Source organism: Hylobates moloch, unplaced genomic scaffold (assembly GCF_009828535.3).
Source record: "Hylobates moloch isolate HMO894 unplaced genomic scaffold, HMol_V3 SCAFFOLD_6, whole genome shotgun sequence".
NCBI classification, from domain to species: Eukaryota; Metazoa; Chordata; class Mammalia; order Primates; family Hylobatidae; genus Hylobates; species Hylobates moloch.
The window spans coordinates 134,660,394-134,687,910 of NW_026652281.1; the positions used below are offsets into that span (position 1 = coordinate 134,660,394).

General features: G+C 40.6%; 1 protein-coding gene across 3 annotated transcripts; it reads right to left on the reverse strand.

Moving 5' to 3' along the window:
• On the reverse strand, positions 1 to 26,804 carry SOX30 (SRY-box transcription factor 30). Of its 3 annotated transcripts, XM_058440083.1 has the most exons (6): positions 25,474 to 26,753; positions 23,024 to 23,263; positions 21,009 to 21,188; positions 12,611 to 13,103; positions 6,314 to 6,441; positions 937 to 1,040 (listed from the first exon to the last, which is right to left on the reverse strand). In XM_058440083.1, the coding sequence occupies exons 1-5, from the start codon at positions 26,438 to 26,440 to the stop codon at positions 6,330 to 6,332; spliced, it is 1,992 nt and encodes a 663-aa protein (XP_058296066.1). In that variant the 5' UTR covers positions 26,441 to 26,753; the 3' UTR covers positions 937 to 1,040; positions 6,314 to 6,329. The 3 variants fall into 3 exon arrangements, with proteins under 3 accessions (XP_032014387.1, XP_032014388.1, XP_058296066.1); XM_032158496.2 differs by lacking the exon at positions 6,314 to 6,441 and having other exon boundaries at positions 1 to 1,040; positions 25,474 to 26,804; XM_032158497.2 differs by lacking the exons at positions 6,314 to 6,441; positions 12,611 to 13,103 and having other exon boundaries at positions 922 to 1,040; positions 25,474 to 26,804.
• Between the last annotated feature and the right edge of the window lie 713 nt (positions 26,805 to 27,517).

Genomic DNA, 27,517 nt, shown 5'->3' on the forward strand with positions numbered 1-27,517 from the left:
AACAATTTTATCTATGTTTATTTAATTACAACAAAGAATAATGTATGCCAAATGGAAAAAAATATTTTAAAATGATAAAATATTTAAAAACAGAAATGACTAAATTTAGCTGAAGAATCACCCAGGTGCCATTAAAACACATTTGGAACTTATAATTGGTTATTAGTGTTAAGTTAAATTTAGCAACCGAGTCCAAGTTCACTAAGAGTTGTCAAAATACTTTCAAAATGTTACATCAAAAATTGACAACATCCATAAGTATTACATAAAAAGCAAACAAAAAATCATTTAAAAAAATGTATCCTGAGATAAAATAAAAATCACACTATGCTAGATTTATACCCCCTTTCTCCTCACATACAACTGTGAGGCTTCAGTATTTTGCATGTTCCAGGATAAAGTAATAATACATGTTGATACAAATTTCAGCCATTAAAAATAAACTACTTAATAACTTAAATATTCCTACAATGAAACATCCAGACTCTAGTTTCACTAATCAAAATTTTATGAAGACATAAATTGCAATTGGTTTTAACTCCTCAAATCATGCCTGAAAACTTTCAACAAAGAATTCTAGGCTTTTTTTTTTCTCATACCAACTGACCCAGAATATATTTTAAGAAATGTTTATTTTCTGTGCATATTTGTTTTAAAATTATAAATCCCTGAGCACTTTTTCTTCTTCCTCCTCATCACTGTCAGTGACATTGACTTGCTGGATGCTAGAAGGAGTTGATGTCGGGGCTGTGAAGACATTCTCCAAGGTTCCAATGTCCAGCTGAGGCACAGGGTTTAAGTCTTCTTCCCCACTGTAGCTATGACTGTTATGGTAAGAAGTTCCATTCATGTTCTCACAACTCCGAGAATTTTCGCTGTGTGTGCATGCACTTGAGTAGGCTCTAAAAGAATAGTCTCTATTTAAAGCTGAAAATACACCCTCATGTTTTGGGTACCTGTCTTCATAATAACTAAGGCATTCTGGCACTGAACTCGGAAAATTTCCATAGCCAAAGGGAGGCCGACTGTAAGGGCATGTACTGCGGCAGAAAAACACAAACAAGGAATTAGGTCTTGCCCACATATTGCCTTGCATACAGACTAACAGAGCAAGTTAATGCATCCTCTTTAGGGTTTGGAAAAGTTCGTTTCTGCAAACAATTCATGTATTCCTCTGCTCTTTTACCACTGCTCAGTCCCCACCCACAAGAAACAGGAAAGGAAGCTTGTGACTGGAATACTCAACAGCACTATTATCTATCGTTAGCCTCAGGCTTCTTACCTTTGACAACCAGGATAACAAAATTGCTTATTCTGGTCTTTCTCTCATGATGCCTCATACCATATAAGGTTTTGGAAATGCAGATGTGTGTTGAGCTATGCTAAGAAAATCCCAGCACTTTGGGAGGCCGAGGCAGGCGGATCACGAGGTCAGGAGATCAAGACCATCCTGGCTAACACAGTGAAACCCCGTCTCTACTAAAAATACAAAAAATTAGCCAGGCATGGTGGCAGGCGCCTGTAGTCCCAGCTACTCGGGAGGCTGAGGCAGGAGAATGGCGTGAACCCCAGGGGGCGGAGCCTGCAGTGAGCCGAGATCGCGCCGCTGCACTCCAGCCTGGGCGACAGCGAGACTGTCTCAAAAAAAACAAAAAAAAAAAAAAAAAAAAGAATTGACACTTAGTGGTTGGGCGTGGTGGCTCACGCCTGTAATCCCAACACTTTGGGAGGCCGAGGCGGGTGGAACATGAGGTCAAGAGATAGAGATCATAGTGAAACCCCATCTCTACTAAAAATACAAAAAATTAGCTGGGCATGGTGGTGCATGCCTGTAGTCCCAGCTACTCAGGAGGCTGAGGCAGGAGGATCGCTTGAACCCAGGAGGTAGAGGTTGCAGTGAGCCAAGACTGCGCCACTGCACTCCAGCCTGGTGAGGGTGAGACTCCATCTCAAAAAAAACAAAAACGAACAAAAAAAAACACAGAATTGACACTTAGTAAACAATGCAATAGTGCAATAGTTGTTTTTACTGGTATTTGAAAGGAAGCTCATGGTGGGGGGAAAATGTGTAACTAGATTGAAATCAAGAGATCCAGAATATTGAGGCACTGGAACAGAATACAACTTAAATTTTTTCATTGACATTCAATAATAAAGTAAATTTAAAACACTGTTACTACTAGAAAGATTTAAAATTGATAGTAAACTATGGTATTAAAGGTCTTTTCCAAAACATTTTTTGGAGGGCAGGAATGTGAAGAATCAAAAAGACATTTTGCAGTTTTACAAATTACGGTTTTTTGGTCGGGCGCAGTAGCTCACGCCTGTAATCCCAGCACTCTGGGAGGCCGACGGGGGCAGATCACAAGGTCAGGAGATCGAGACCATCCTGGCTAACACGGTGAAACTCTGTCTCTACTAAAAATACAAAAAATTAGCCAGGCGTGGTGGCGGACGCCTGTAGTCCCAGCTACTCAGGAGGCTGAGGCAGGAGAATGGCATGAACCCGGAAGGCGGAGCTTGCAGTGAGCCGAGATCACGCCACCACACTCCAGCCTGGGCGACAGAGTGAGACTCCATCTCAAAAAAAAAAAAAAAAAACAAAAAACAAAGGCAAATCCAAAATTTCTGCCACTTGCTGGGCATGGCAGTGCATGCCTGTAGTTCCAGCTACTCAGGAGGCTGAGGCAGGAGGATTGCTTGAGCCCAGAAGTTTGAAGCCAGCCTGGGCAATATAGTGAGACCCCATCTCAAAAAAAAATTTTTTTTTAAAGATTATACCTCAAAAATTATGCTACTCAAACCCATTTGTCAATTTTTTTAAAGTATTATTATCTCTTTCAAAGGCATAGAGCAGGAATTATAGGAAGAGGTAGAGTCCAACCATCTAGTGACAGATAACATAAACATAATGACCATACTCATCAGCAAAACCCATGGCAAGTTAAGTGTTTCATTTCTGGCCTTCACACACACACACACACACACACACACACACACAGTCAACTCTGTTACCTTACTTTTAAAAACCTAAGTATGACAGACATACTAGACTATTATCTCAACCTCTGAAACTATGCCCTACCCCCAAATCTTCAAGTGCTAGGTACCTTGCTCATGTTAATTATAACAAATGAGGTAAAGTTTCTAAAATTTTTCAGGTTTCCATGCCTACTGCCACTCTTAGTTCAGGCATTTTAAATTTAATACACATGTCCTGAATATACTGTGCTTCTTTTTTTTTTTTTGAGACAGAGTCTCATTCTGTCACCTAGGCTGGAGTGCAGTGGCATGAATTTGGCTCACTGCAAGCTCTGCCTCCCAGGTTCAAGCAATTCTCCTGCCTCAGCCTACCGAGTAGCTAGGATTACAGGTGCCCGCCACCATGTCTGGCTAATTTTTGTATTTTAGTAGAGATGGGGTTTCACCTTGTTGGCCAGTCTGGTCTCGAATTTCTGACCTCAGGTGATCCGCCCACCTCAGCCTCCCAAAGTGCTGGGATTATGGGTGTGAGCTACTGCGCACGGCCAAATACACTGTGCTTCTGGCTAGCACAACTTTGCTCATATAGCAGGTCTCTCTATCCATTGAATTCCACAGATAATTCAGGGATGAAAAGAGGCTGACTATGGGTACAAACATACAGTTAGACAGAAGATGTAAGTTCTAATGTTCAGTAGCACAGTAGGGTGCCTGTAGTTAGCAACAATGTCTTGTGTATTTCAAAGTAGCTATAAGAGAGGACTAAAAATGTTCCCAATATACAGAAATGATAAATAATCAAGGTGACAGATAACCCAAATGCCCTGACTTGATCATTACACATTTTATACATATTTATGACATGTACCCCATAAATACGTAAAATGTTATATATCAATAAAACAAAAATCTATCCCTTCCACAAAGCCTTCATTTCAGCTAGAAATAATTCACCCAATAACTATCTTCTTCAGTACTCAATGTAGGCAAGATGCTATGTAAGGCTTGGTAGATAATTTTTTAAAAAACATAAAATCTAGGTATATATTAGACATGTGCTAAAGTCTATAATGCCAGCATTATAGTGACTATTTTGGTGTGGTAAAGACGAGTTAGTGTTATATTCAGAGAACAAAAAGATCAATTAAGACAAAGGCAATCCTAGAAGGTTACATGAGTGAAAGTAAAAAACTATAAAAGCATCATGGTGTAGGGGGAAAAACATTAATTAGGATACTTCAAATAATAATATTATCCAATATGTAAGCATTTACTATTTTTTAGGCATTGGCCAAGGAGTGTATATGTTATTTCAATACAACACTGAACAACACTCAGAATGACCCTAAGACATAGATACTATAAATATCTCCACTGTATAGATGAGGAAATGGAGCTTTAAAAATGTTAAGTAACTTGCTCAAAGTGATATAATTAGTAAGTGGTAGGCAGAATCATGCAATTTGACTCCAGAACTTGTTCTCCTAACTACCATGCCACCCTACCCAGGCTCTAGTTCTAGCTATGCCACATAAGAACCTGGTAAACTTAAGTAAATCTTACTTTATCTGATCCTTGTATCCTTCTTATATAAAATAGGGATAGCAATGCCTGTTCTGTCAACGTAAAAGGTCTGTCATAAGGAACAGGAGAATATAAGTAATGGAAACTAGAAACACTATTTCAACGTATGATTGGTAAGTCTTATAAGAAGTTACTGCAATTTGTAGCTTGAGGATATGTATTTGGTTCTTTTTTTATTTCTATCTCCTTATTGATATGATCTATTTGGTGAAATATTGTTCTTCTGGTTTCCTTTAGTTCTTTGTCCATGGTTTCCTTTAGTTCCTTGAGCATATTTAAAACAGCTGATTTAAACTGTCTATTAAGTCCAATGTCTCAGCTTCCTTGGGGATAGTTACTATTAATATTATTTCGTTGTGAATGCCCTACTTTCTTGTTTCTTTGCATATCTTGTAACTTTTTTGTTGAAAACTGGATGTTTTGAATATTATAATGTGATGCCACTAGAAATCAAATTCTTTCCCTTATCCAAGGTTTGTTGTTGTTGCTTGTTTGGGGTTGTAGTTGTTTATTTGGTTTTCTAGAGTATTTTTGTAAAGACTGTATTCTTTGTTATGCATGGTCATTGAAATCTCTGTTCAATTAGCTTAGCGGTCAGAAATTTGATACAGATTTCCTTAAAAACCTAGAAACAAAAACAAAACAAAACATATTTTCCTGGTCTTTACAGATTGGCTTTGAATTGGGGCACTCCTTAAATACTTAGCCAGGCTATTTTCAATTCTGCCTTAGTCTTTACTTCCTGCTTATACAGAGCCTACAGATCAGTCAGAGTTAAAAGCTTGGGGTCTTTTTGTGTATTTTCTGAACATGGGTCTAGCTCTGGATATGTGTGTGGCCTTCTGGATTTCCCATTTATATATATATATATAAAATAAATATTATCATTACTTATATATACCTATATATATATTATATATATAATTTAAGAGATGGGGTTTTGCTCTGTCACCCAGGCCAGAATGCAGTGGCATGATCATAGCTCACTACAGTCTCAAATTGCTGGGCTCAAGCAATCTTCCTGCCTCAGCCTCCCAAGTAGCTGAGACTACAGGTACACCACAACACCCAGCAACTTCCAGAGACTTGAATGATTGGTTTTTAAAAATAGTTTTCACCACTTACACTTGTTTGCTGGAGAATGGGTCCACGGAGCTCCCTGTGCTGCCATCTCAGAAATGAACCGTACTCTCACTTACCTTTTTAATTATTTGATTCTATTTCTATTCTTGAGCTTTGCTCTTGGGTGCAGTTAAATTACTTAAAAACAAGTTGGTCTTTTCGGGTCTTGCTTTTAAGAATTTTGAGCTGCGCGCGATGGCTCACACCTGTAATCCCAGCACCTTGGGAGGCCGAGGCATGTGGATCACCTGAGGTCAGGAGTTTGAGACCACCCTGGTCAACATGGTGAAACCCCATCTCTACTAAAAATACAAAAATAAGCTGGGCATGGTGGTGCAGCCTGCAGTCCCAGCTACTCCGGAGGCTGAGGCAGGAGAATCGCTTGCCGAACCCGGGAGGCTGAGGTTGCAGTGAGCCAAGATCGTGCCACTGCACTCCAGCCTGGGTAACAGAGTGAGAATTCGTCTCAAAAAAAAAAAAAAAAAAAAAAATTAGAGCACAATGGCTCATGCCTGTTAATTCCAGCACTTTGGGAGGCCAGGAGTTTGAAACCAGCCTGGGCAACAAAGTGAGGCCCTGTCTCTACAAAAAAATGAGAATATTAGCTGGGCATGGTGGTGCACACCTGTAGTCCCAGTTATTCAGGAGGCTGAGGAAGAAGGATCACTTAGGTCCAGGAGTTCGAGGCTGCAATGAGCTATGATCATGCCACTGCACTCCAGCCTGGGTGACATAGCAAGACCCACCCCGTAACTAAAGAAAAAAAAAGAATTTTTAGTTGTGACCACAGCAACATTTAGGCTAAGGCTATCTGAAGCAACACCCTTCTGAGTACCCAATGTTCTGTGCCCCATAAAAGTTTTCCAATCTAGTTGGTGGGACTATTCACAGCACTGTGTTAGTGCATGATTGCCAGATACTGTTCTCTCTAATCCTTTCAGGTGGTTCTTTCACTGCCTTGGGTTTTTTCTTCACAAGCATGCACTAATTAGTACTTCGCTGAATACTCAAGAGGGACCCTACACAGTCATCTGGAGTTCCCTCTGTGTGTAGCTCTCTTTTCTCTGGTACTGTATCCTGAAAAGTCTAGCTAATCAGGTCTCATTGGACTTCCAGTAGAGACGGGTGAAACCCCATCTCTACTAAAAATATAAAATTAGCTGGACATGGTGGTGGGCATCTGTAATCCCAGCTACTCAGGAGGCTGAGGCAGGAGAATCACTTGAACCCTGGAGGCAGTGCAGTGAGCTGAGATCATGGCATTACACTCCAGCCTGGGCAAAAACAGTGAAACTCCATCTCAAAAAGAAAAAGAAAAAGAAATGTCTGCATCCAGTGGACAGGGTGATTTTAGACTCTGAACCAACGTGTGAAACACCTTGGGAATTTTATTTCTAATGAAAATCACATAGAGTCCTGAGTAAAAACAAGATTCTTTCTGTGCTTTACCTGGATCAATGACAAAAATGTTATATTCCTTTTGTCAAGGTTAAGAAGTCCTTCCAGCCAGGTGTGGTGGCTCATGCCTGTAATCCCAACACTCTGGGAGGCCAAGGCGGGCAGATCACTTAAGGCCAGGAGTTCAAGACCAGCCTGACTAACATGGCAAAACTCAGTCTCCACCAAAAATACAAAAATTAGCCAGGCATGGTAGCATGTACCTGTAATCCTAGCTACTCAGGAGGCTGAGGCACGAGAATCGCTTGAACCCCGGAGGCAGAGGCTGCAGTGAGTCGAGACCACACCACTGCACTCCAGTCTGGCAGACAGAGCAAGACTCTGTCAAAAAAACAAAAAAAGAAAAATTCCTTCCAGGGTCTTGGCTTTATAGAGAGGTTTTAGTTTCAGTACCTATCCCCACCTTGAACAGGGGAGCAGAGCAGGGTCAAGACCTCATCTTTTTTCCCTTCACAGACATTAAAACTCAAGTTTAGGTTTTTTCTGTTTTTGTTTTTGTTTTAGAGACAGGATAACAATTTGTTGCCAAGACTGGCCTCGAACTCCACCTCAGCCTCCCAAGTAGCTGGGACTACAGGTTCATAACAGCACATCCAGCTTAAAACCCAAGTTTATAACCAATTAAACTATTTCTGAATCTGAAAATCATCTCTAGGACCACTATAACTAGTTTTCAACTTGTTGATCATTTTGGCACATGGTGAGTTCCTAGCTGGTGAGTTCAGGTAGGTATTAAATTGTTCATATTTAAATTCAACATTTCTAGCTAGTTATAGCAGAAGGTATTCTATGTTAACTAAGTCTATCATGTTTTGGGACTGTAAGTTTCCCTCCTCCATAAAAGTTTAGGGAAAAGTTTGTATATGTATGTAGATATGCATTATTATGGAAGAAGTCCATAACTTCAATCAAATTCTCAAATGGGTCTCTGACCCAAACAAAGGTTAAAGAGAATTGCTTTTAACCTTTGATTCATTTGCCTAAAATTTTACAGTTTAGATGCTATTTCTACAAATCCAGGAATTATTTGAACTTACTTTCCCTACCATATATCTGAGTGTATTTTCCATATATTTCAAGCTAGTAAATCCCCATTTGTCTTCATCTCTTTTCTTTATTCCTAATTACATAGATTTTAAACATATTTTTTACTCAATGGCCAACAGAATGAAGATCCTATGTATCTCCCTTGAATGTGAAAGCCCAATATACTGCAAGAGGAAGGAAGAGGAAGGGGTAGGGAGAAAAGAACTAGTCTGAAGAATTAATGTAGTACACAGAAAGAGAGCATTTTGACAAACACAGTATGATGATGGTTAAGATCTGAAGGCAAGAATAAGATGTTAGTCCCAGAGATGGGGAGCAGCACTTCTGAGTGTCCATCCGTTTTGTAAAATGACTCCTTGATTAAACCACCTAGCCTACTTGATTTTTACTCTACATACACAGGGCAAAGTGAACTGTTTAGCGAAAAGAAACATTTTTTGGTTTTTTGAGACATGGTCTCACTCTGGTGTCCAGGTTGGAGTGTAGTGGTATGATCTTGGCTCACTGCAGCCTTCGCCTCCCAGGCTCAAGTGATCCTCCCACCTTAGCTTCCTGAGTAGCTAGGACTACAGGCACATGCCACCACGCCCAGCTAATTAAAAACAATTTTGGGGGTAGAGACAAGGTCTCACTAAATTGTCCAGGCTGGTCTCAAACTCCTGGGCCCAACAGATTCTCTCTCCTTGGCCTCCCAAAGTGTTGGGATTACAGGCGTGAGCCACCATGCCCAGCCAAAATTTTTTAATAATGAATAATCATAAATATATACATATATACACAAAATATGCATATATATCTCAAATGTCCATTACAATTCTAACATTGAAATAGTTGGAATATTCCACATATAAATAACTAGAGTAGGAAGGAAATATATATATAGTTTCACTCTTGTTGCCCAGGCTGGAGTGCAGGGGTGTGATCTTGGTTCACTGCAACCTCTGCCTCCCAGGTTCAAGCGATTCTCCTGCCTCAACCTCCCGAGTAGCTGGGATTACAGGTGCCCACCACCACACTTGGCTAATTTTTGTATTTTTAGTAGAGACAGGGTTTCATCATGTTCACCAGGCTGGTCTCAAACACCTGACCTCAGGTGATCTGCCTGCCTCGGCCTCCCAAAGTGCTGGGATTACAGGCGTGAGCCACTGCATCTGCCTAGAAATATTCCTTACAGAAGATTCCATTATCAGTTGGGAGAAGAGAAAAATTGAGAGATAATCGATTAATTTTGGCATTTAGAGTTTACTGAAATATACTATCTAGACAGTCATAAATAGATTATCTATTTCCTTGGGAAAATTATCATCAGACACATACAGGTAGAGTCAGAAAAACAACTGAAAAATATTATAATTGATAAGGCTAGTATTCTTTTCTAAAAAACTATGCATAGCTTAATGTTTATAGTTGACATACTGCTCTGACATTCTTAAATGAAATAAAATTCAGTATAATAGCTAGTCACTTCATTTGGTTCTTCCAATAGCATTATTATTAATTAGCAATAATAGTATTAACAAAAAAGGTAGTTTCTGTCTTCTAAGAACTTACTTTTGGGTGGGAGCAGTGGCTCATGCCTACAATCCCAGCAGTTTGGGAGGCTGAGGCAGGTGGATCACCTGAGGTCAGGAGTTCGAGACCAGCCTGACCAATATGGTGAAACCCCATCTCTACTAAAAATACAAAAATAAGCTGGGTGTGGTGACAGGCACCTGTAGTCCTAGCTACTCGGGAGGCTGAGATAGGAGAATTGCTTGAACCCAGAAGGCGGTGCAGTGAGCCAAGATTGCGCCACTGCACTCCAGCCTGGGCAACAGAGCAAGACACTGTCTCAAAAAAAAAAAAAAAAAAAGGACTTACTTTCAAGAGCTTCCTTTTAAAATGTTCCTTAAAGTGTCAGATAATTTATACATTAACAGCCAAATCTTATAAGCCTTGTCCTGAATGAGTAAGATAGACTTCTATGATTTAATCTATGTAACATGTAAGGAAACATTACCTGCCCCAACGTCCACTTGACTATGTGAGGTTTTTATTCAAAATATATTTTTTCCATATGATTTTCTGCTAGCAACTAACAGCTGCCAATCAAGAGGAGCTGTCATAAAAGAAGTCTTACCGATATAGTAAAAAAGACAAATATGAAATTCAAAATCAATCAAACCTGAATTTGACTATTGGCTCTGCAACTGTATAATCTTGATGAGGCTATTTATTAATCCATTTATTTAACTGAAAAAGTAGGGGAATATTATACCCAAGTCACAGGATTGTTTTAAAAACTACGTGTAAAAATTCTTAGCTCTCAAATCACTAAAAAGAAGAAAAATACAACAAACAAAAAAGCAGTAACAGCTAGAGTGAGACTGTGGTACATAGCCCATTGTAACTGACTCTTCTTTGCCTATCCTGTGAGTAAGTAGGGTCCAAGCATTTCCCATATTACAAAATTAATTATGGAGCAGATACAAGTTCCACAATTTTTGTTATAGGCCTCAAGATTCTAACTAAGGCCAAGTGTTCCCAAATTTACTCATTCATTAAATTCAATCTACATCCTTCATATTCTTCTTATATGTAGGAAACATTTTGTAAAATTCTTCAAAATTCCTGTAAAATCCTAGATCCTTGCAGATAGCAATGAAAAGAGATTATCAACCTCCCTGGCCTTAAATTAAAAGTCTCTTGAGGTTTGATCCCTTGAACTAAAATACTTATTAAGGCTGCAAAAGATAAAAAGATTCTACATAAAACAAAACAAACCCTAGATGACAAAAATCTTCCTTTCTCCTGATCTAATCCTCTGGTTCCACTTTCTTCCAGTCCTGAGCTAAGGACCCAAAAGCAAGCAATCGATTATAAACTGAAGCAACATAATATATACCTCAAAAGTTGTTTCTATTGAGGTGTAGGTATACCCTAGTGGGAAGTAGATTTACTTGTTAAGTAAGAAACAATAAAAGATTGGTGTTAGACACTTTAATACTCCCGTCTCAACAGAAACCATCTTTGTCTACACATTTAACAGTAATCGAAAAGTAAAGGCTAGGCTGGGCATGGTGGTTCACACCTGTAATCCCAGCACTTTGGGAGGCCGAGGTGGGCAGATTATCTGAGGTCAGGAGTTCAAGACCAGCCTGATCAACATGGAGAAACCCCATCTCTATTAAAAATACAAAAAAAAATTAGCCAGGCATGGTGACGCATGCCTGTAATCCAACTACTCAGGAGGTTGAGGCAGGAGAATCGCTTGAACCCAGGAGGCAGAGGTTGTGGTGAGCCAAGATCGCGCCATTGCACTCCAGCCTGGGCAACAAGAGCAAAACTCCGTCTCAAAAAAAAAAAAGGAAAGTAGAGGCTAATACTATTCTATCAAAATACTTCCAAGGGAGTTAAATTTCTATCATTCCAAAATGAAGTTACACATTTGTTTTCCCTAGATACTTCTCTATGAAAATTAATTCCTTTATCGGTAATTTATGTGGGAAATTTTCTAATTTGGTAAAAAGGGCACAAAGAGGTAGTATAACTTTGGTCTAGTCATTTAACCTAGGTAAATAAACAATTTTTCACTTAGACCAAGTGCCCTCCTCTATACCCTTGCTATTCAAAGTGTGGTCCATAAACCAGCAGAATTGGCAATCACTTGGGAGCTTGCTAGAAATGCCAAATATCAGGCATACTATAGCCCCATATGGGATACTACTATACCCCAGACCCAATGAATCAGAATCTGCATTTTAACAAAATACCACATGATTTATATACACAATAAAGTTTGAGAAGCACCCCCTCTATACAATAAGCACACCTCAATACATTTGACTAAATGATCTTAAGGTCCCTTATAGTTATTTTGCATGAAAAATTGTATCTGACAACATTAAAGCCTATATTCTCGTTCTTTTTTTTTTTGAGATGGTCACCCAGGCTGGAGTGCAGTGGTGTGATCTCAGCTCACTGCAACCTCCGCCTCCCAGGTTCAAGTGATTCTCCTGTTTCAGCCTCCTGAGTAGGTGGGATCACAGGCACATGCCACCACGCCTGGCTAATTTTTGTATTTTTAGTAGAGACAGAGTTTTACCGTGTTGGCCAGGCTGGTCTCAAACTCTTGACCTCAAGTTACCCACCCACCTTGGCCTCCCAAAGTGCTGGAATTACAGGTGTGAGCCACTGCCTGAAGCCTATATTCTTATGTAACAAGAGTCAGCTAGAGCTGAGTTAGAGCTGCACTCTCTCTAGCTCCCCCAGTCCTCACCTGGCCCTCTCCATCTATTTATGTTAACTGCTTGGCTCCTAGTCAGCAGAATTGAAGAAGTCTGCTTTTCAGTATTTAAAAACAAACAAACAAAAAAATGTCACAGGTAACAACTCATTAGCTGAATGTTTAGGTAAAAGGAAAAAAATGTCAATTTACCTTGATGGGAAGTAGTGAGGTCCGGGTAGGAAGTAAGGGTGATGAAAAGAGAATCTTGGTGGTGTCCCCAACAGTGTGGCTGGATGGCCAAGGGGAGGGGGCTGGTAGACATGTGGGTGTGGAATGGCAGAAGCCTGGGGGATTGGAGCACTTCTAGGACAAGGGGAAATGCTGGAATACTCCTTAGGAGGTTGGATGGTCGAAGTTGCAAATCTGGCATGGGCAGTACTTGCACTACTTGAAATCCTGTTAGTGCTCTCTAGAGAGACAGGGGTGGGTTGCTTCACAGTGTGAGTGGCTTCAGAATGCAGCTGATGAGTGTCTGTTTGGGAAGGCTCAGCAAAGCGTTGGGGTGGGAGTGCTGGATAGAGAGGTAGACTTGGATCCTGGACAGCCACCTGAGCAGCACTGGAGACGCTGGGCTGGAAAAGTGTGACAGGGCTTGGGCGCTGGACTGCAGGTGTGGGCAGCTGGATAGCAGGTGAGGTTTCACCTTTAGAAATAGAAATAGCATAAATCAAGAAATAACTGAGTCATTCCATGTTTTTCTTCTTTTGGTAAAGTTTAATAAATTGTATAAGCAGAGACCTTCATCAATCACCTTACCTAACTGCATCATCATATCAAACCACTCTATTTCATTTGCAGCATTTTGAACAAACTGAAGTTATCTTGTTTTCTTGTTTATTTACATTTTTTGTCTCTCTCCCTCTCAACTAGACTCTAAGTGCCATGAGAAGAGCAACCTTTTCTGTTTTGTTTGCTGCTGTATCCCCAGGGTGAAACATTCTGTCTGGGGCAGAAGAGGCCCTCAACAAATATTTTTTAGATGAATAAACAAATGAACAAAATTATTGATAGATATATTAAAAGACAGAAAACACATAAATGCTGGTATGCATATATACATTTAAAAATAATACTAATATGAAGCTATTGAAACTAGTTACCTTTAAGGAGCCATGATCTAAGAGAGGGGACAGGGCAGTGGGGCAGGAGGAAAAGCTAGACTTTCATTTTATACCTACTGGTACTATTTGAATGTTCTGTTTACCTAAATATATTAATCTTATTTTTAATATTACTAGGGGTTTCAGAGCAGCAGTATGGGTCATTTTTCTTTTCTTTTATAAACTTCTCTATATTAAACTAAATTATAAATGACATTTAATTGTTTTATTTGAAAAAAACTTACACAACAAAATTATTTCACTGTATTGTATTAAATATGAATACGAAAGGAAATTTCACTTGCCACATGCCAACCATTGGTGACAGATATAAAAGGAATACTATTGCGGCAGAGCATGAAAGATATGGCAAAATTTTTAAAGGTAGGTGAAACAATTAATGTGTTTTAGCTTTCTGTTCCTGAAGAAGACAGGACTACTGATTGAGCTGCTAAGTGACCCAAATGACACACCCAGCATAAATTTAATTCAACTTTCCTGAAGAAATACAGATGGATGCCACAGCAAGAGAGTCGTGATCTAATGCATTCCAGTACAGTTCCGAATCCATTAATAAAGAATATGCAGTCTAAGAAATTCTGCGGTTGGACATGTCTCTGTCATAGACTGAAAGAAATGTGGATCTTTTTCCAGCCTCATTCAGGTGACTTCCCTCTCCCTTCTTTTCTCCAGATAAAGCAGATAATGCCCCTCTTAAAGCAGGAAGTAGGGAATTAAGGGACATAGCCACCTGTCTGAAGATGGGCTCTGACCCAGTGAAGTAGAGAAACAGGATGTAATGATGCTGCCCTGATTCTCACCTGATGAGGTTATATGGACTAGCCCTCCTATCTGTGAGGCACAGGCCCTACTCAGGCCCTTCCTGATTTATCAAGCACAGGTTAATTTCCCTTGTCCACGTTCCCTCCAAACCTTGTAAACCTATCACCTATCATGAAATAGTGAAAATCTTTGTGATTATTTGCATGTCTGCCACCCCAACCATGATCACCCAACTGGGAGATTGAGAGCAGGAACTCTCAATTTCTATTCGTATCGCAGTATCTAGCCAGAACCTGGTTAATAAAAAAGTTAAGAAAAGTATGAATGGATACACCTTTTATAAAAGTTCCAAAGCCTTTAAATGAATAGGAATACTCATATAAAAAGAGGATGCTGGCATAACTGGCATCACAGACATGTAATCAAAGATCTGAAGAGAATTCCAGACTACCATGCTATAAGCGAGACAGGGTAGTGGGGTAGGGGGGATCATCTCATCTTCACTCACATATTTTTCCATACATGCCCACTGACCACCAGACCTTGCAGCAGCACCCCCACTGACACCATACCCATTGACTAGACCTTGCAAGCTGTCTGAAAAAACTAAGATAAGCAGCATTCCACCACAAATCTTACTCAAGGGAATTAACTCTATCGCCTGCATGTGCACAAGGGCTGCATGTGAGAATGGCCTCCTGGCAAATTCTAGAATGACAATCTAGAATTAGAATGACGATCCTAACCCCTAGGATTGTAATACTAAAATCTCTAGGATTGAAATACTAAAATCTCCACCCAGGGAGATTTTCTGATCATGATCAACATATGAGTTAGCATGATTCCTTACTTGTCTGCACACCCTGCATTCCACCTCGCATATGTAATGACACTCACCTACCTCATGAATTATGCATATCACCCTCCTGAAGACACCATAATGTACTCCCTTGGAGAGCCAGCCAGAGAACCCTTTCTCCTGCGCTGTCTCTCTTAACATCCAATCTTTCCAGGCATAAGCCCTAACAACCCCTGTCTAGGAAAAGTTTGCCTGGCCTCTTGTTAATTTCTATTACACTGACAGCCAAGAACCTTGCGCCAGTAACATAAGCACTTTCAGAAACTAGAAACAGGTTGGGTGCCATGGCTCACATTTGTAATCCCAACACTTTGGAAGGCCAAGATGGGAGAATCACTTGAGTCCAGGAGTTTTGAGACTAGACTGGGCAACCTAGCAAGACCCCATCTCTACAGAAAAAAAAAAAAGAACTAGAAAGAGAAGAGGAGCTTGGGAGATAGTACTAAATGTGAGTGACAGAGTAAACAATGCACCAGACATAAAAATAATACCAGACAAGGGCTGGGCGTGCTGGCTCATGCCTGTAATCCCAGCACTTTGGGAGGCCGAGGCAGGTAGATCGACTGAGGTCAGAGGTTCAAAACCAGCCTGGCCAACATGGTAAAACCCCATCTCTACTAAAATACAAAAATTATCCGGGCATGGTGGCATGCACCTGTAATCCCAGCTACTCCAGAGGCTGAGGCAGGAGAATCGCTTAAACCTGGTAGGTGGAGGTTGCAGTGAGCTGAGATCACGTCACTGCACTCCAACCTGGGTGACAGAGCAAGATTCTATCTCAAAAAATAATAATAATAATACCAGACAAGAAGGTAGATTCTATCAAAGAAATAGTAAAAATAGTTATATTTATATCTATACTTGCTACGACTACCTAATGAACTCTTTGACAGCAAAGACGATAAAAAAACTTTATATATTGTTCCTAGCAGAGTTTGCCCCCATAATAGGATTTAAGAAACCTTAGTAGTGAAGGTGGCAGGTAAGCAGGCATACAAATGTGCCACTGGAATTTACTCAGAAGATATCTGAGATAAAACTCACTGTTACAGGGGAGAATACCAAATTAAACTGCCAGATTTTGAATATATTTACTGAATATCTTAATGTGATAAAAGTGTACTGGGAAGATCTAGTACAGGACAAATGATTGATTAGAACAAAAAGGTTTGGTAGAATACACAGTAAAATGAAATCAGCTTGAGGGCCGGGTGCAGTGGCTCATGCCTGTAATCCCTGCACTTTGGGAGGCTGAGATGGGCGGGTTACTTGAGTCCAAGAGTTCAAGACCAGCCTGGCCAATGTTGCGAAACCCTGTCTCTACTAAAAATACAAAAATTAGCCAGGCATGGTGGCGCTTGCCTGTAGTCCCAGCTATTCAGGAGGCTGAGGCAGGAGAATCACTTGAACCTGGGAGGTGGAGGTTGCAGGGAACCAAGATCACGCCACTGCACTCCAGCCTGGGAGACAGAGTAAGATTCCCTCTCAAAAAAAAAAAGAAGCAGCTTGATTGAGAGCCAAATAATGGAGAAATATTACTAGAAAATCCATGAATTCAGTGTGTGAAATATTATGCGGTAGTAATCACAACATATTTAAATTTATGATCCTGGCTAAAGAGAAAGTCAAAAAAAATCTACCCTGGGGTTATTCAATTTTTGGAATATTGATATTGGCTAGGGAAAAAGGCTGATAGAGATTAAAATAAAAAGTCCATAGAAAAATGGAGATTATTTTACATGACAATGCTAAAAACACAGAAGAAAGAAATATGCCTCAAAGTCACAGTTACTATGGCTAACTGGCAAAAAAATAAATAAATAAAAAATAACAAAAATAACAACAACAACAAAAAAAAACCTTCAAAAGCTTGTCCAAATGTACAAATGAGCCCAACTGCGGTGAGGCAAATGCAAAAAAATTAGGTAGTCCAAAGGAAAATTGAAGGAGCCACATCTGAGAGACCTCAAAGTCAATACTAATTGACTCCAAATATTTTTACAAAAAGGAGAGAATCAGTGGAATTATTTAGTCATTACAGTATAAACAGCAACTGACAGAGAACAGAGAGACTCAATAAATCCTTTCTACTAAAGAAGACCTTAAGAAGATTTCTGAACCCTAATTTTCAAAGTAAATAGGTTAAAAATATTAGATCAACTACAGTATAATGACAAGTTCAAAGAATGTTCTAATCCAATTGACAAAAGGAATGTAAATAGATCTTAGATGGCATTCACCTAAGAATTTTTTTTTTTAAAGAAGAAAATGGAAACAACAACAACAACAACAACAACAACAAAAAACCTCTGTCCAGGCATGGTGGCTCACACCTGTAATCTCAGCACTTTGGGAGGCAGAGGTGGGCAGATCACCTGAGGTCAGGAGTTTGAAAAACCAGCCTGGCTATCATGGTGAAACCCTACTAAAAATACAAAAATTAGCCAGGCATGGTGGTGCATGCCTGTAATCCCAGCTACTTGGGAGGCTCAGGCAGGAAAATCACTTGAACCTGGGAGGTGGAGGTTGCAGTGAGCTGAGGTCGTGCCACTGCACTCCAGCGTGGGCGACAGAGTGAGACTCTGTCTCAAAAATAATATAAATATAAATATTAAAAATTGTTTTAAAAAATCTCAAGCGTGGAACTGAGAAAATTTTAGACAAAGTAGGTACAAATGGCTTCTGCCAGAGATTTTTAGAAAGTTAACATGACTTCCAGCTATTGAAACTGATGACCTTGAGAACTCTAGCTTGGTGTGTCTATTATCTACACCTGAAATGGTGGTGAAATGTATACAGTATGATATTAATGCACAAAGCTTGCTACAGAAAAAGAGCAAATTGTTTCTATATGAGAAAAATCATATACCTCACTATCTTGATATCTTTCTTCCATGGAAATAAAGCAAACATGCTTGAAAAACAAAATTACCATAACTTCATATTTAGAATATGAAATTACTTGAAACAACAAAAAAGTATATAAATTAACAACTGTATATGACAAGATATTAAAATTATGATTCCCCAAGATTATAGCACACAAGATATGTGTACTATAATCTGTTCTAACTTAAGCTTCACAAATGATTTAGAATATTAAATATACAGTGAAATTTCCAAATTTGCAAGTGATACTGACTTCTCTAAATAATATAACGCCAAGTTGATGAGAACAATCTATAAGAATATATTTCAAAGCTATATGATTGGGGAACAAAATAGCAGATAAATTTTATGATTTACTGTTAAGGTGTATATCTTAATAATTCCCAAATTATGCTTATAAGATAATGTTCTCTGTTTATCTTTTGAGGTGCAAGAAACAATTTTGTTTGTTTGTTTTTAGAGACAGTGTCTTGCTATGTTGCTCAGGCTAGTCTCGAACTCCTAGGCTCCCAAAGCACCAGGATTACAGGCATGAGTCACCACAGCTGACCCAAGAAATAAATCTTTACTGACACTATATGTCACCAGAAATAAGGGATATTGTAAAAAACAAAACAAAACAAAAAACTAAGCACAAACAAAAAAATCATTCTTGTCTTAGATTTGATTACTGTTGTGCATAGCTCTGAAGTGCTTCCTATAATTCTGCCTACCATACTTAAATACAACATCATGGAGAAAGAACCCTACCAACATTAGAAGAAATCTTCCAACTTCTACTCAACTCTTATCTTTGCTCAGAATGGCATAAAATTAATGTATCAAATGTCAGCTGCTTCAAATAAGAACATTGTTAATTCTATTTCTGGGAATAGAAAATATACAGCATTTAACAGTAGGTAGAAGCAGATGTAAGTGAGGTCTTAGAAAAACGGATAAAAAGAAGAAACTTATATTATGAAAACAGAAATCATAACATAACACAGGCTGGGCATGGTGGCTCACCCTGTAATCCTAGCACTTTGGGAAGCCAAGACGGGTGGATCACTTGAGGCCAGGAGTTCGAGACAAGCCTGGCTAACATGGTGAAACCCCATCTCTACTAAAAATACAAAAATTAGAGGGGCATGGTGGTGTGCACCTGTAGTCTCAGCTACTCGGGAGGCTGAGGTGGGAGAACTGCTTGAACCCAGGAGTCAGAGGCTGCAGTGAGCCGAGATCGCGCCACTACACTCTATCTTGGGTAACGGAGCAAGACTCTGTCTCAAAAAATAAATAAATAACATAACAGAAAAACAAGGTAAGCGAACAAAGTCACAATTAAGCCTGGGTTGAAATACAAGATTAAAGAAGTCACTACCAAACAGTGAAGACTGAGAGTGCCTGACTGTGCTAGGACAGAACAGGGCTATAGGATCAGCTTTCTGCACCTCTCTCTTGAGTCTAGACATCTGGAATGTAGCTTGTTGCTATCGATTGCTAAAATGATACATTAAAAACAACAACAACAACACTGAAAATGCCTAAGATTCTAATAAGTCAGTTTCCAAGGTATCTAAAACTCTCAGCTCATATGGGTGGCTTTATTACCAGAAGGATTTAAACAGGTTAAAAAAAAAAATAGAAAAAGCAGGTTTAAGCAATCTTAGTAGTTTTAAGAAAGTGGGCCGGGTGTGGTGGCTCACACTTATAATCCTGGCACTTTGAGAGGTCAAGGTGGGTGGATCATTTGAGCCCAGGATTCGACACCAGCCTGGGAAACATAGCAAAACCCCATCTCTAAAAAAATACAAAAATTAGCCAGGCATGGTGGTGTGCACCTGTAGTCCCAGCTACTAGGGAGCCTGAGGTGGGAGAATCACTTGAGCCTAGGAGGGCAAGGTTGCAGTGACCTGTGATCCCACCACTGCACTCCAGCCTGGGCAACAGAGTGAGACCCTGTCTGGAAAAAAAAAAAAAAGCGACAGCAAGTAGTGAATGTATAAAGCTCTCCCTTAAAGACGGTTAAAACATGTTTTGGGGGCCAGGCGTGGTGGCTCACACCTGTAATCCCAGCACTTTGGGAGGCCAGGGCGGGCAGATCACCTGAGGTCGGGAGTTCCAGACCAGCCTGACCAACATGGAGAAACCCCATCTCTACTAAAAACACAAAATTAGCTGGGTGTGGTGGTGCATGCCTGTAATCCCAGCTACTCGGGAGGCTGAGGCAGGAGAATTTCTTGAACCCAGGAGGCGGAGGTTGTGGTGAGCTGAGATTGCACCATTGCACTCCAGCCTGGTCAACAAGAGCGAAAACTCCATCTCAAAAAAAAACTGTTCTGGAAAAACAAACCAATGATGGATAGCCCTATAACAAGTTATTAAGATATTAGGTTCTCAATTTTTGGTTCTTAAAATCAATAACAGGAATGTAAAGAACTCAGAGGAGACATTTAGAGAGATTAATATAATGAACCAAACAAATATTTGGTAGAAAATAGATTACTTCCACTGCTTTTCTAGAGCAGTGAGAGAATGGTCTCAACAAATCAGTATCATTACTAAGTTCCAGGACAGGATGCCTCATACCCCATTAGCAAGGCATTCTTTTATGCTGTTAGTAAAAAGACTCTCCTTTTTCCTATTGAATTACCTCAGTCATTTCCTGCATTATCTGCCTAATCTATGGGCTCATCCTAATTTGCTTAAAAGGTCTGAGGTTTTACACATGGATTATTTGCTACTCTGGCAAACCAAGTGTTTTGATCTCTACTGAAATTTTTCCTTCTCCTATTTAATGTTCTCACTTTCCCTCTTCCTTTTTTCTTAATATTGTTGTTACAAATTCTTAAGACTAACAGAAAGAACACTTCAAACTTGAGGTAAAATTTTCTTGCAGCTATTTAAAAAATAGTAATCTACAATAAAACTAACTCACCAACTGGATGAGTGATGGGATTCTGTAGGCTGGGAATTACCACAGAGTACGTAGGTGAGCGGTAAGGATAAACTGTTGTAGGATTTGTAGAGACGATATTCTGTGTGGTACCAGAAAATACATTGGGAACACTTAGAGGGAATCGTTTTCGCTTCCCTGGACGAGGCTGATAAACCCAACCTATAGAAGACAAAATATGTTTAAATGTGTAGACTCCATTTAGCCTTTAAATAATTTTTTTCATACTAAAATGCAAAGCACTTTAAAGTGTTTTAAAAACAAATTATTGTCTAAAGTATCTTTTCCAGTTCCGGGATATTATTTCAGTGAATGACTTCTCCACTGTGTATTTTAACATACATATCCAAATAGCTCCTGACTAGTGGCCAATGTTATAACTCATCATTGAAAAGAAGAGGGTCAATTTTTTTTTTTTTGAGACGGAGTCTTGCACTGTTGCCCGGGCTGGAGTGCAATGGCACAATCTCGGCTCACTGCAACCTCCACCTCCCAGGTTCATGTGATTCTCCTGCCTCAGCCTCCTGAGCAGCTGGGATTACAGGTGCATGCCACCACACCCGGCTAATTTTTTATATTTTTAGTAAAGACGGGGTTTCTCCGTATTGGCCAGACTGGTCTTGAACTCCTGACCTCGTGATCCGCCTATCTCGGCCTCCCAAAGGCTGGGATTACAGGCGTGAGCCACTGCGCCTGGCCAAGGGTCAAATGTTTTATAACCAATGACACAGAATGAATCTGTAGTAGAGTCAACATCAAAACCACTGTATTTGAATCCCAAAGCCTTTCCTCCACCTTATCAAATAACGCCTCACTATGGCATTATTCATCTCATTTCCTCACTTTCCATAAGTTACAATCGTCTATATCTTACAATGCAATAGTCACTAATGATCAGTCACTATTTTTTTTTGAGACAGAGTCACACTCTGTCGCCCAGGCTGGAGTGCAGTGGCACGATCTCGGCTCACTGCAAGCTCCACCTCCTGGGTTCACACCATTCTCCTGCCTCAGCCTCCCAAGTAGCTTGGACTACAGGCACCCACCACCATGCCCAGCTAATTATTATTATTTTTTTTTTAGTAGAGATGGGGTTTCACTGTGTTAGCCAGGACGGTCTTGATCTCCTGACCTCGTGATCCACCCACCTTGGCCTCCCAAAGTGCTGGGATTACAGGTGTGAGCCACCACGCCTGGCCAATCAGTCACTATTTTTATGCCTAGTTCAAGAAGAGTCACTCTCCTAAACTCAGCAATCTCCAAGTCCACAAATAATTTCTTCCAAAGTCAGAACAGTGGAACTGTGGCTTTTGTAGCCACTGTGTAATCAGAACAATCACTGGTTCCCTGTAGTTGCTGCCTCTGACCTTCATTCCTAGAACCTCTCTGCCAATGTTTCAGAAAATAATAAGTTTTGTCCTATCTTGCACAGACATGCTGGCCATACACTGTGCATTTTCCAAGCTTAATCCCAATGTTCCCACTGCTAGGGAGAAATCGGACTCATTTCACACTATATCATGACAGGGCTAAATCTATCAATCAAAAGGCAGGACCATGTTCTGACAATCTGACAATATGTTAAAATGGAATATGGTGACAATCCCTGCATTCTCATTAAGCGTAGACTGCATTTTTTTTCTGTTGCTATCATTTTAACACTTCTATAGTTTACTTGCAAAATTATAGCCTAAAGCTTTCGAGATGTACTTTCATTAAATTTATATCTATCTAAATCAAAACCACAATAAAACTGCGTTTCCTCTGATTTGTATGGGTTGGTGGATATGAAATCAGATATCCCTTTGCTTGGTTCTATTTAAGGAAACTCATGCCCAGTGTCATTTCAATCATTGTTATAATATTAGTCATTATTCTCTTTATTGTATATATCAGAAAAAAATTATATATTTTTGTCTTTCAATCTCAACCTACCCTAATCTTTAACTAAATAAATTCATTGAAAAGAAGTAAGAGGCATTATTTAATTTGATTACCAGGAAATTCTTCTCTGTGCTTTTCTTTAATCTTTTGTGCTTCATCGTAATAGGGTTTCTTTTGTTCTTCACTAAGTTTGTTCCACTCTAACCCAAGCTGGACACTGATTTCTGCATTGTTGGCTGCTGGGTTAGCTTTGGCTAGTGCTGGTCGGTGGATCCTTGCCCAAACCATAAATGCGTTCATGGGTCGTTTCACATGACCATTTCTGTCCTTACTGAAGGGAGTATCTGGTATGCCTACATGACAAAAATTAAGAGGTTAAATTAATGTGCCACACACACACACACACAATTTTAAGGTAAAGTGCACCTCTGTCTATACTTATTTTTGAAATATCCGGAGGAAATATACACTTCAATATAACCAAAAAACCTGCCAGTATTCCACAATTCCTGACATCCCCTGAACTCGCCATTCTGAACTGTAGTTTAGAATGACTCCTTTTCCTCAAAGAGAATAACATTGTTGAAGATACTGTGGAAATAATCATGTTGAAGAGAGTAAATTGTTGGCTTATTACTTCTTTGATCTGTATTATTAGTACCTCTAACAATAATTAACATTTAGTTTATTTACCAATAAAAATATTCTATCATTAAGGAACAGGAACCATGCATGACTTACTCATGACTATAATCTTAGCTAGGTGGAGGTTCTCTAAACATTCACAGGATCTCATCTACATGCTGCTCTTGTGTTCTTTCAAGCAAAACTATTTATAATGTTATACTACTATATTAGTTGTATTTCATTATGAAGGTGAAGCTCCTACCAAGTGGAATCATCAACACTAGTCCTGTGTCCCAGGAGAAAAATGAGAGAAAACAATAAAAATAATTTTTTGGGCCGGGCACGGTGGCTCACACCTGTAATTCCAGGACTTTGGGAGGCCAAGGCAGGTGGATCACATGAGGTCAGGAGTTTGAGACCAGCCTGGCCAACATGGTGAAACCCCATCTCTACTGAAAATACAAAAATTAGCCGGGCATGGTTGCTCATGCTGTAGTCCCAGCTACCTGGGAGGCTGAGGCAGGAGAATCGTTTGAACCCAGGAGGTGGAGGCTGCAGCGAGCTGAGATCATGCCACGGTACTCGATTGGGCAACAGAGTGAGACTCAGTCTCAAAAAAATAATTTTTTGAAAGTCACAGAAGGCAGGCGCAATGGCTCACACTTGCTTCTGACCTTCATTCCTAGAACCTCTCTGCCAATATTTCAGAAAAAAAATCAGAGAAAATAATAAAAGTAATTTTTTTGAAAGTCAGAGAAGGCAGGCACAATGGCTCACACCTGTAACCTCAGTACTTTGGGAGGCCGAGGCAGAGGATTGCTTCAGCCCAGGAGTTCGAGACGAGCATCTCTTTTTCATAAAATAAAATTTAAAAAAAAGAAAGTCACAGAGCCAGTAGAAATTTCAACAAAGGAAGTTATCTAAATTCACATCTCTCATGTATTTTATCAAAAATAACTGTCCATAAATTTATTATATTATTTTAGGATTACTTCATATATTAAAAATTTCTTAAAAACACTAAGGATGAAATAAGTAGTATAAAGAAAGCTTTCCCTTTCTTTCCTTTAGAAAACAAAAATAAAATCTAAAAACTACGAAAGATAAAAGCAACAGGGTGGAGTGGAGAGGAAGAATCAATACAGAAAATTATAAAAAAAAACATAAAGTTAATGAAAATATGAACCAAAGATTAATATGACTTTCCAAGATGTTCATTGGCAAAGTATTCTGTGTGAACTAAATCTTAAAATAAGAATTTGCTAACTATATATCTGGAAATACTGAATAGAAATAAAAACATGTATTTGTACTTGTTACTGCTGCAACTACTCATTTCTTTAAAAACAATATTTATGGCTCATTCTACTGTATTCTTTTCAATATTTCTATAAGTCATTACTTTTCAGAGGAATAAACACTAAAATATTACATTGAATCACGTATTGTTTTCTGCTAGAAGAATGTTTATTGTTCATTTTTAAAGATAGCCTCTATAATCGGTATAAACTTTCCTGTTTAATTATAATCAATTTTTTCATTAAACACCATTATTTCTTCTATTTCTTGATACATATAAAAGTACTGAGCTGTTATACTACAATATTTTTAATCTTGATTATTTGTAGCATATAAACTGAGGGCTCTGCACTGTCTAGCAAGAATACTTCTATTTTTGTGTACAAAAACTAGTGCTATCTAAATACTGGGCCTTAAAATCTATTTTTTAAAAAATACTTGAGAATCTTGAAGGCATTCGTGTATTTTACTGCTATATGTGCAAGTCGATCAGAAGTGATACCTGTGCAGACTCTGCCCTGAAAAGAATCAGTTCCATTACTTTACTTTTGTAGTTTAGACTTGGGAACTGCTGACAAAACAGCTATGGGCAACACAGACGCAGTTTTGAAAACCCGACTCCCCTGCTGTCTAATACCTGCATCTGAGGGCAACACGGTGAGCGAGACATCTTTGGTTTCAATTTTTACAGAAGGCTCCAGTAGGGACTGCATTTTAATAGGCACTGGTGTCAGGGGGACCTTGGTCAATCTTATCAGCTCTGAAGGCGGAGCTCCCTGAAACTGGATCCGGGCCCCAGGGGGGACCGTGTGGAGAGTCAAAGGGATCCTAAGGTCTTGCTGGTGCGGCCCAAAGGCACCGGACGTTGGGGCCAAGATGACCTCCGCGGTGCCATGAACCAGGCCATTGGACGCGGGCTCCGCGCCAAGCCTGCAGTCCTCGAGGAGTCTCTCGGGTTCCTCCGTTTTGATCACACCTTCTCGGATGGCCGTCGGGCTTTTGCCTTCCTCGCCTTTCATCGCGTCTTTCATGACCTCCTCCGCCTCCAGCTTGCCCTTCTCGTCCCCTCGGAAGTAGCCGAGGGCCGGCCCGGGGCCTTCCAACTTGACCACCCTGGAGGCTCTAGGACCGGTTTCGACGGCCCCCCGAGGCCCCACTGACTGATCCAGGCTGGGCCCCAGCTCCTGCTTCTTGGCCTTGAAGTGCAGCACCAGGGGCTGCACCGGGTGCAACTCGGGCCTGGAGGTGGCGCCGTCTAACGCTGCCGGCGGCGGCAGGAGCCGCAGGTCGGGCCTGAACTGCAACAGCCGCGCCTGCGCGGGCGAGGCAGCCGCTTCCTCGTTCCGGGCCTGAGGCTGTGGTAGCAGCAACACTTGCTCTGGCTTCACCTGCAGCAGCCGCCGCACCGCGGGCTGTAAGCCGGACGCCACGGCCTCCCCGCACGACGAGGCCAAGGGTGCACTGGCGGCCGCGCTCAGTGTGGGAGACGACGGAGGGGGCTCCATGGCTGCTGCCCAAAAGGAGGTGTCCTCGACCGGCAGCGGGGGCGGACCGGGACGCAGCGGGCGCGGCTGAGGCGACGGCTCCGGTCTGGCTCTCTCCATGGGGGAGGGGGACGCCCCGGCCTGGATTGTGAGCTCAGCCGTTTGTTGGCGACCTTTCCCCCTCCCCCTTTCGGTTAAGAGCCTTGCAAGGCCTTTGCTACCCAGAACCCTACGCGGTTCAAAACGCAGCTGTCTGTCTAGGCCTCACCCAATCACAAGCGACCGATACCCGTGGACGGCCAATCACAGGCGGGTTTTCCGGCTCTTCCCGGTCCCTACTCTCGCCTCATGCTGAGTCCTCGAATCACCTGCCATGGCAGGAGCCGCCGCACTTGTTGCACATTTTCGCTCTGACTCTCTCTTGTGGAGTTCTCTCCCGGCCGTTGTCTGTAGTCATCCCTCCCCCGCCCGGAGCTGCGACAATGGCGTTGCCCAGGAGACGTTGCGCTTCCAGGCCACTGACATCCAGAGAATGAAGTCTTGCGTCACAAGGCGGGTGATGGCCTTGTGCACGTGCTCTGTGCGCCTGAGTAATCTCTCGGCCCTGAGTATCACCAGGGCTTTTGAATCTTTGCCAAGGGAGAATGGGGAAGATTTTGCAACTTATCAATAACCTATTAGCTAATCTTGCTGGGGAGGATCTTCGACTTTGTGTGATTATTGTGCTAAAGTTTCAATTAATCACCAGGGCCTGTGGCCCTACTTCCAAAATATTATACATCCCAAATTCATCCACTGTTTTGTGTCTCTACCTGCCATTATCCTGTTCCAGGCTCCCAGCATCTTTCACTGGGATACTGCTGTAACCCTGTAAATAGTCTCCCTGCTTGTCACCCTTGCCCCACTACACTCCAGCTGCCAGTGATCTGTCGAAAACGCAAATCTAAGGTTGTCACACTTTTCCTAAACTTTCCATGGCTCCCCACTGATCATGTAATGAAAGTCTAAAATTCTTAGCAAAGCCTTAAAAATCCCCCAATGGCTTGGGATCTAACCTCCTTCTACTGCTACTATTAAATTGGTGCAAAAGTGATTGTGGTTTTTGCCATTAAATAGTTATTGAGACTTTGGGTTTCAGTCACATTGGCCCCCTCATCATTCTCTTTCTACTGAAGGGTGTTTAAACATGCTCAGCAA

Excerpts from the sequence above, each read along its gene's own strand:
- SOX30 (XM_032158496.2), bottom strand. The coding sequence starts at position 26,440 with ATGGAGAGAGCCAGACCGGAGCCGTCGCCTCAGCCGCGCCCGCTGCGT. Across the intron at positions 21,189-23,023 it reads GCACAGAGAAGAATTTCCTG|GTTGGGTTTATCAGCCTCGT; the intron begins GTAATCAAATTA and ends TGTCTTCTATAG. Across the intron at positions 13,104-21,008 it reads TCCCATCACTCATCCAGTTG|GTGAAACCTCACCTGCTATC; the intron begins GTGAGTTAGTTT and ends CTATTTCTAAAG.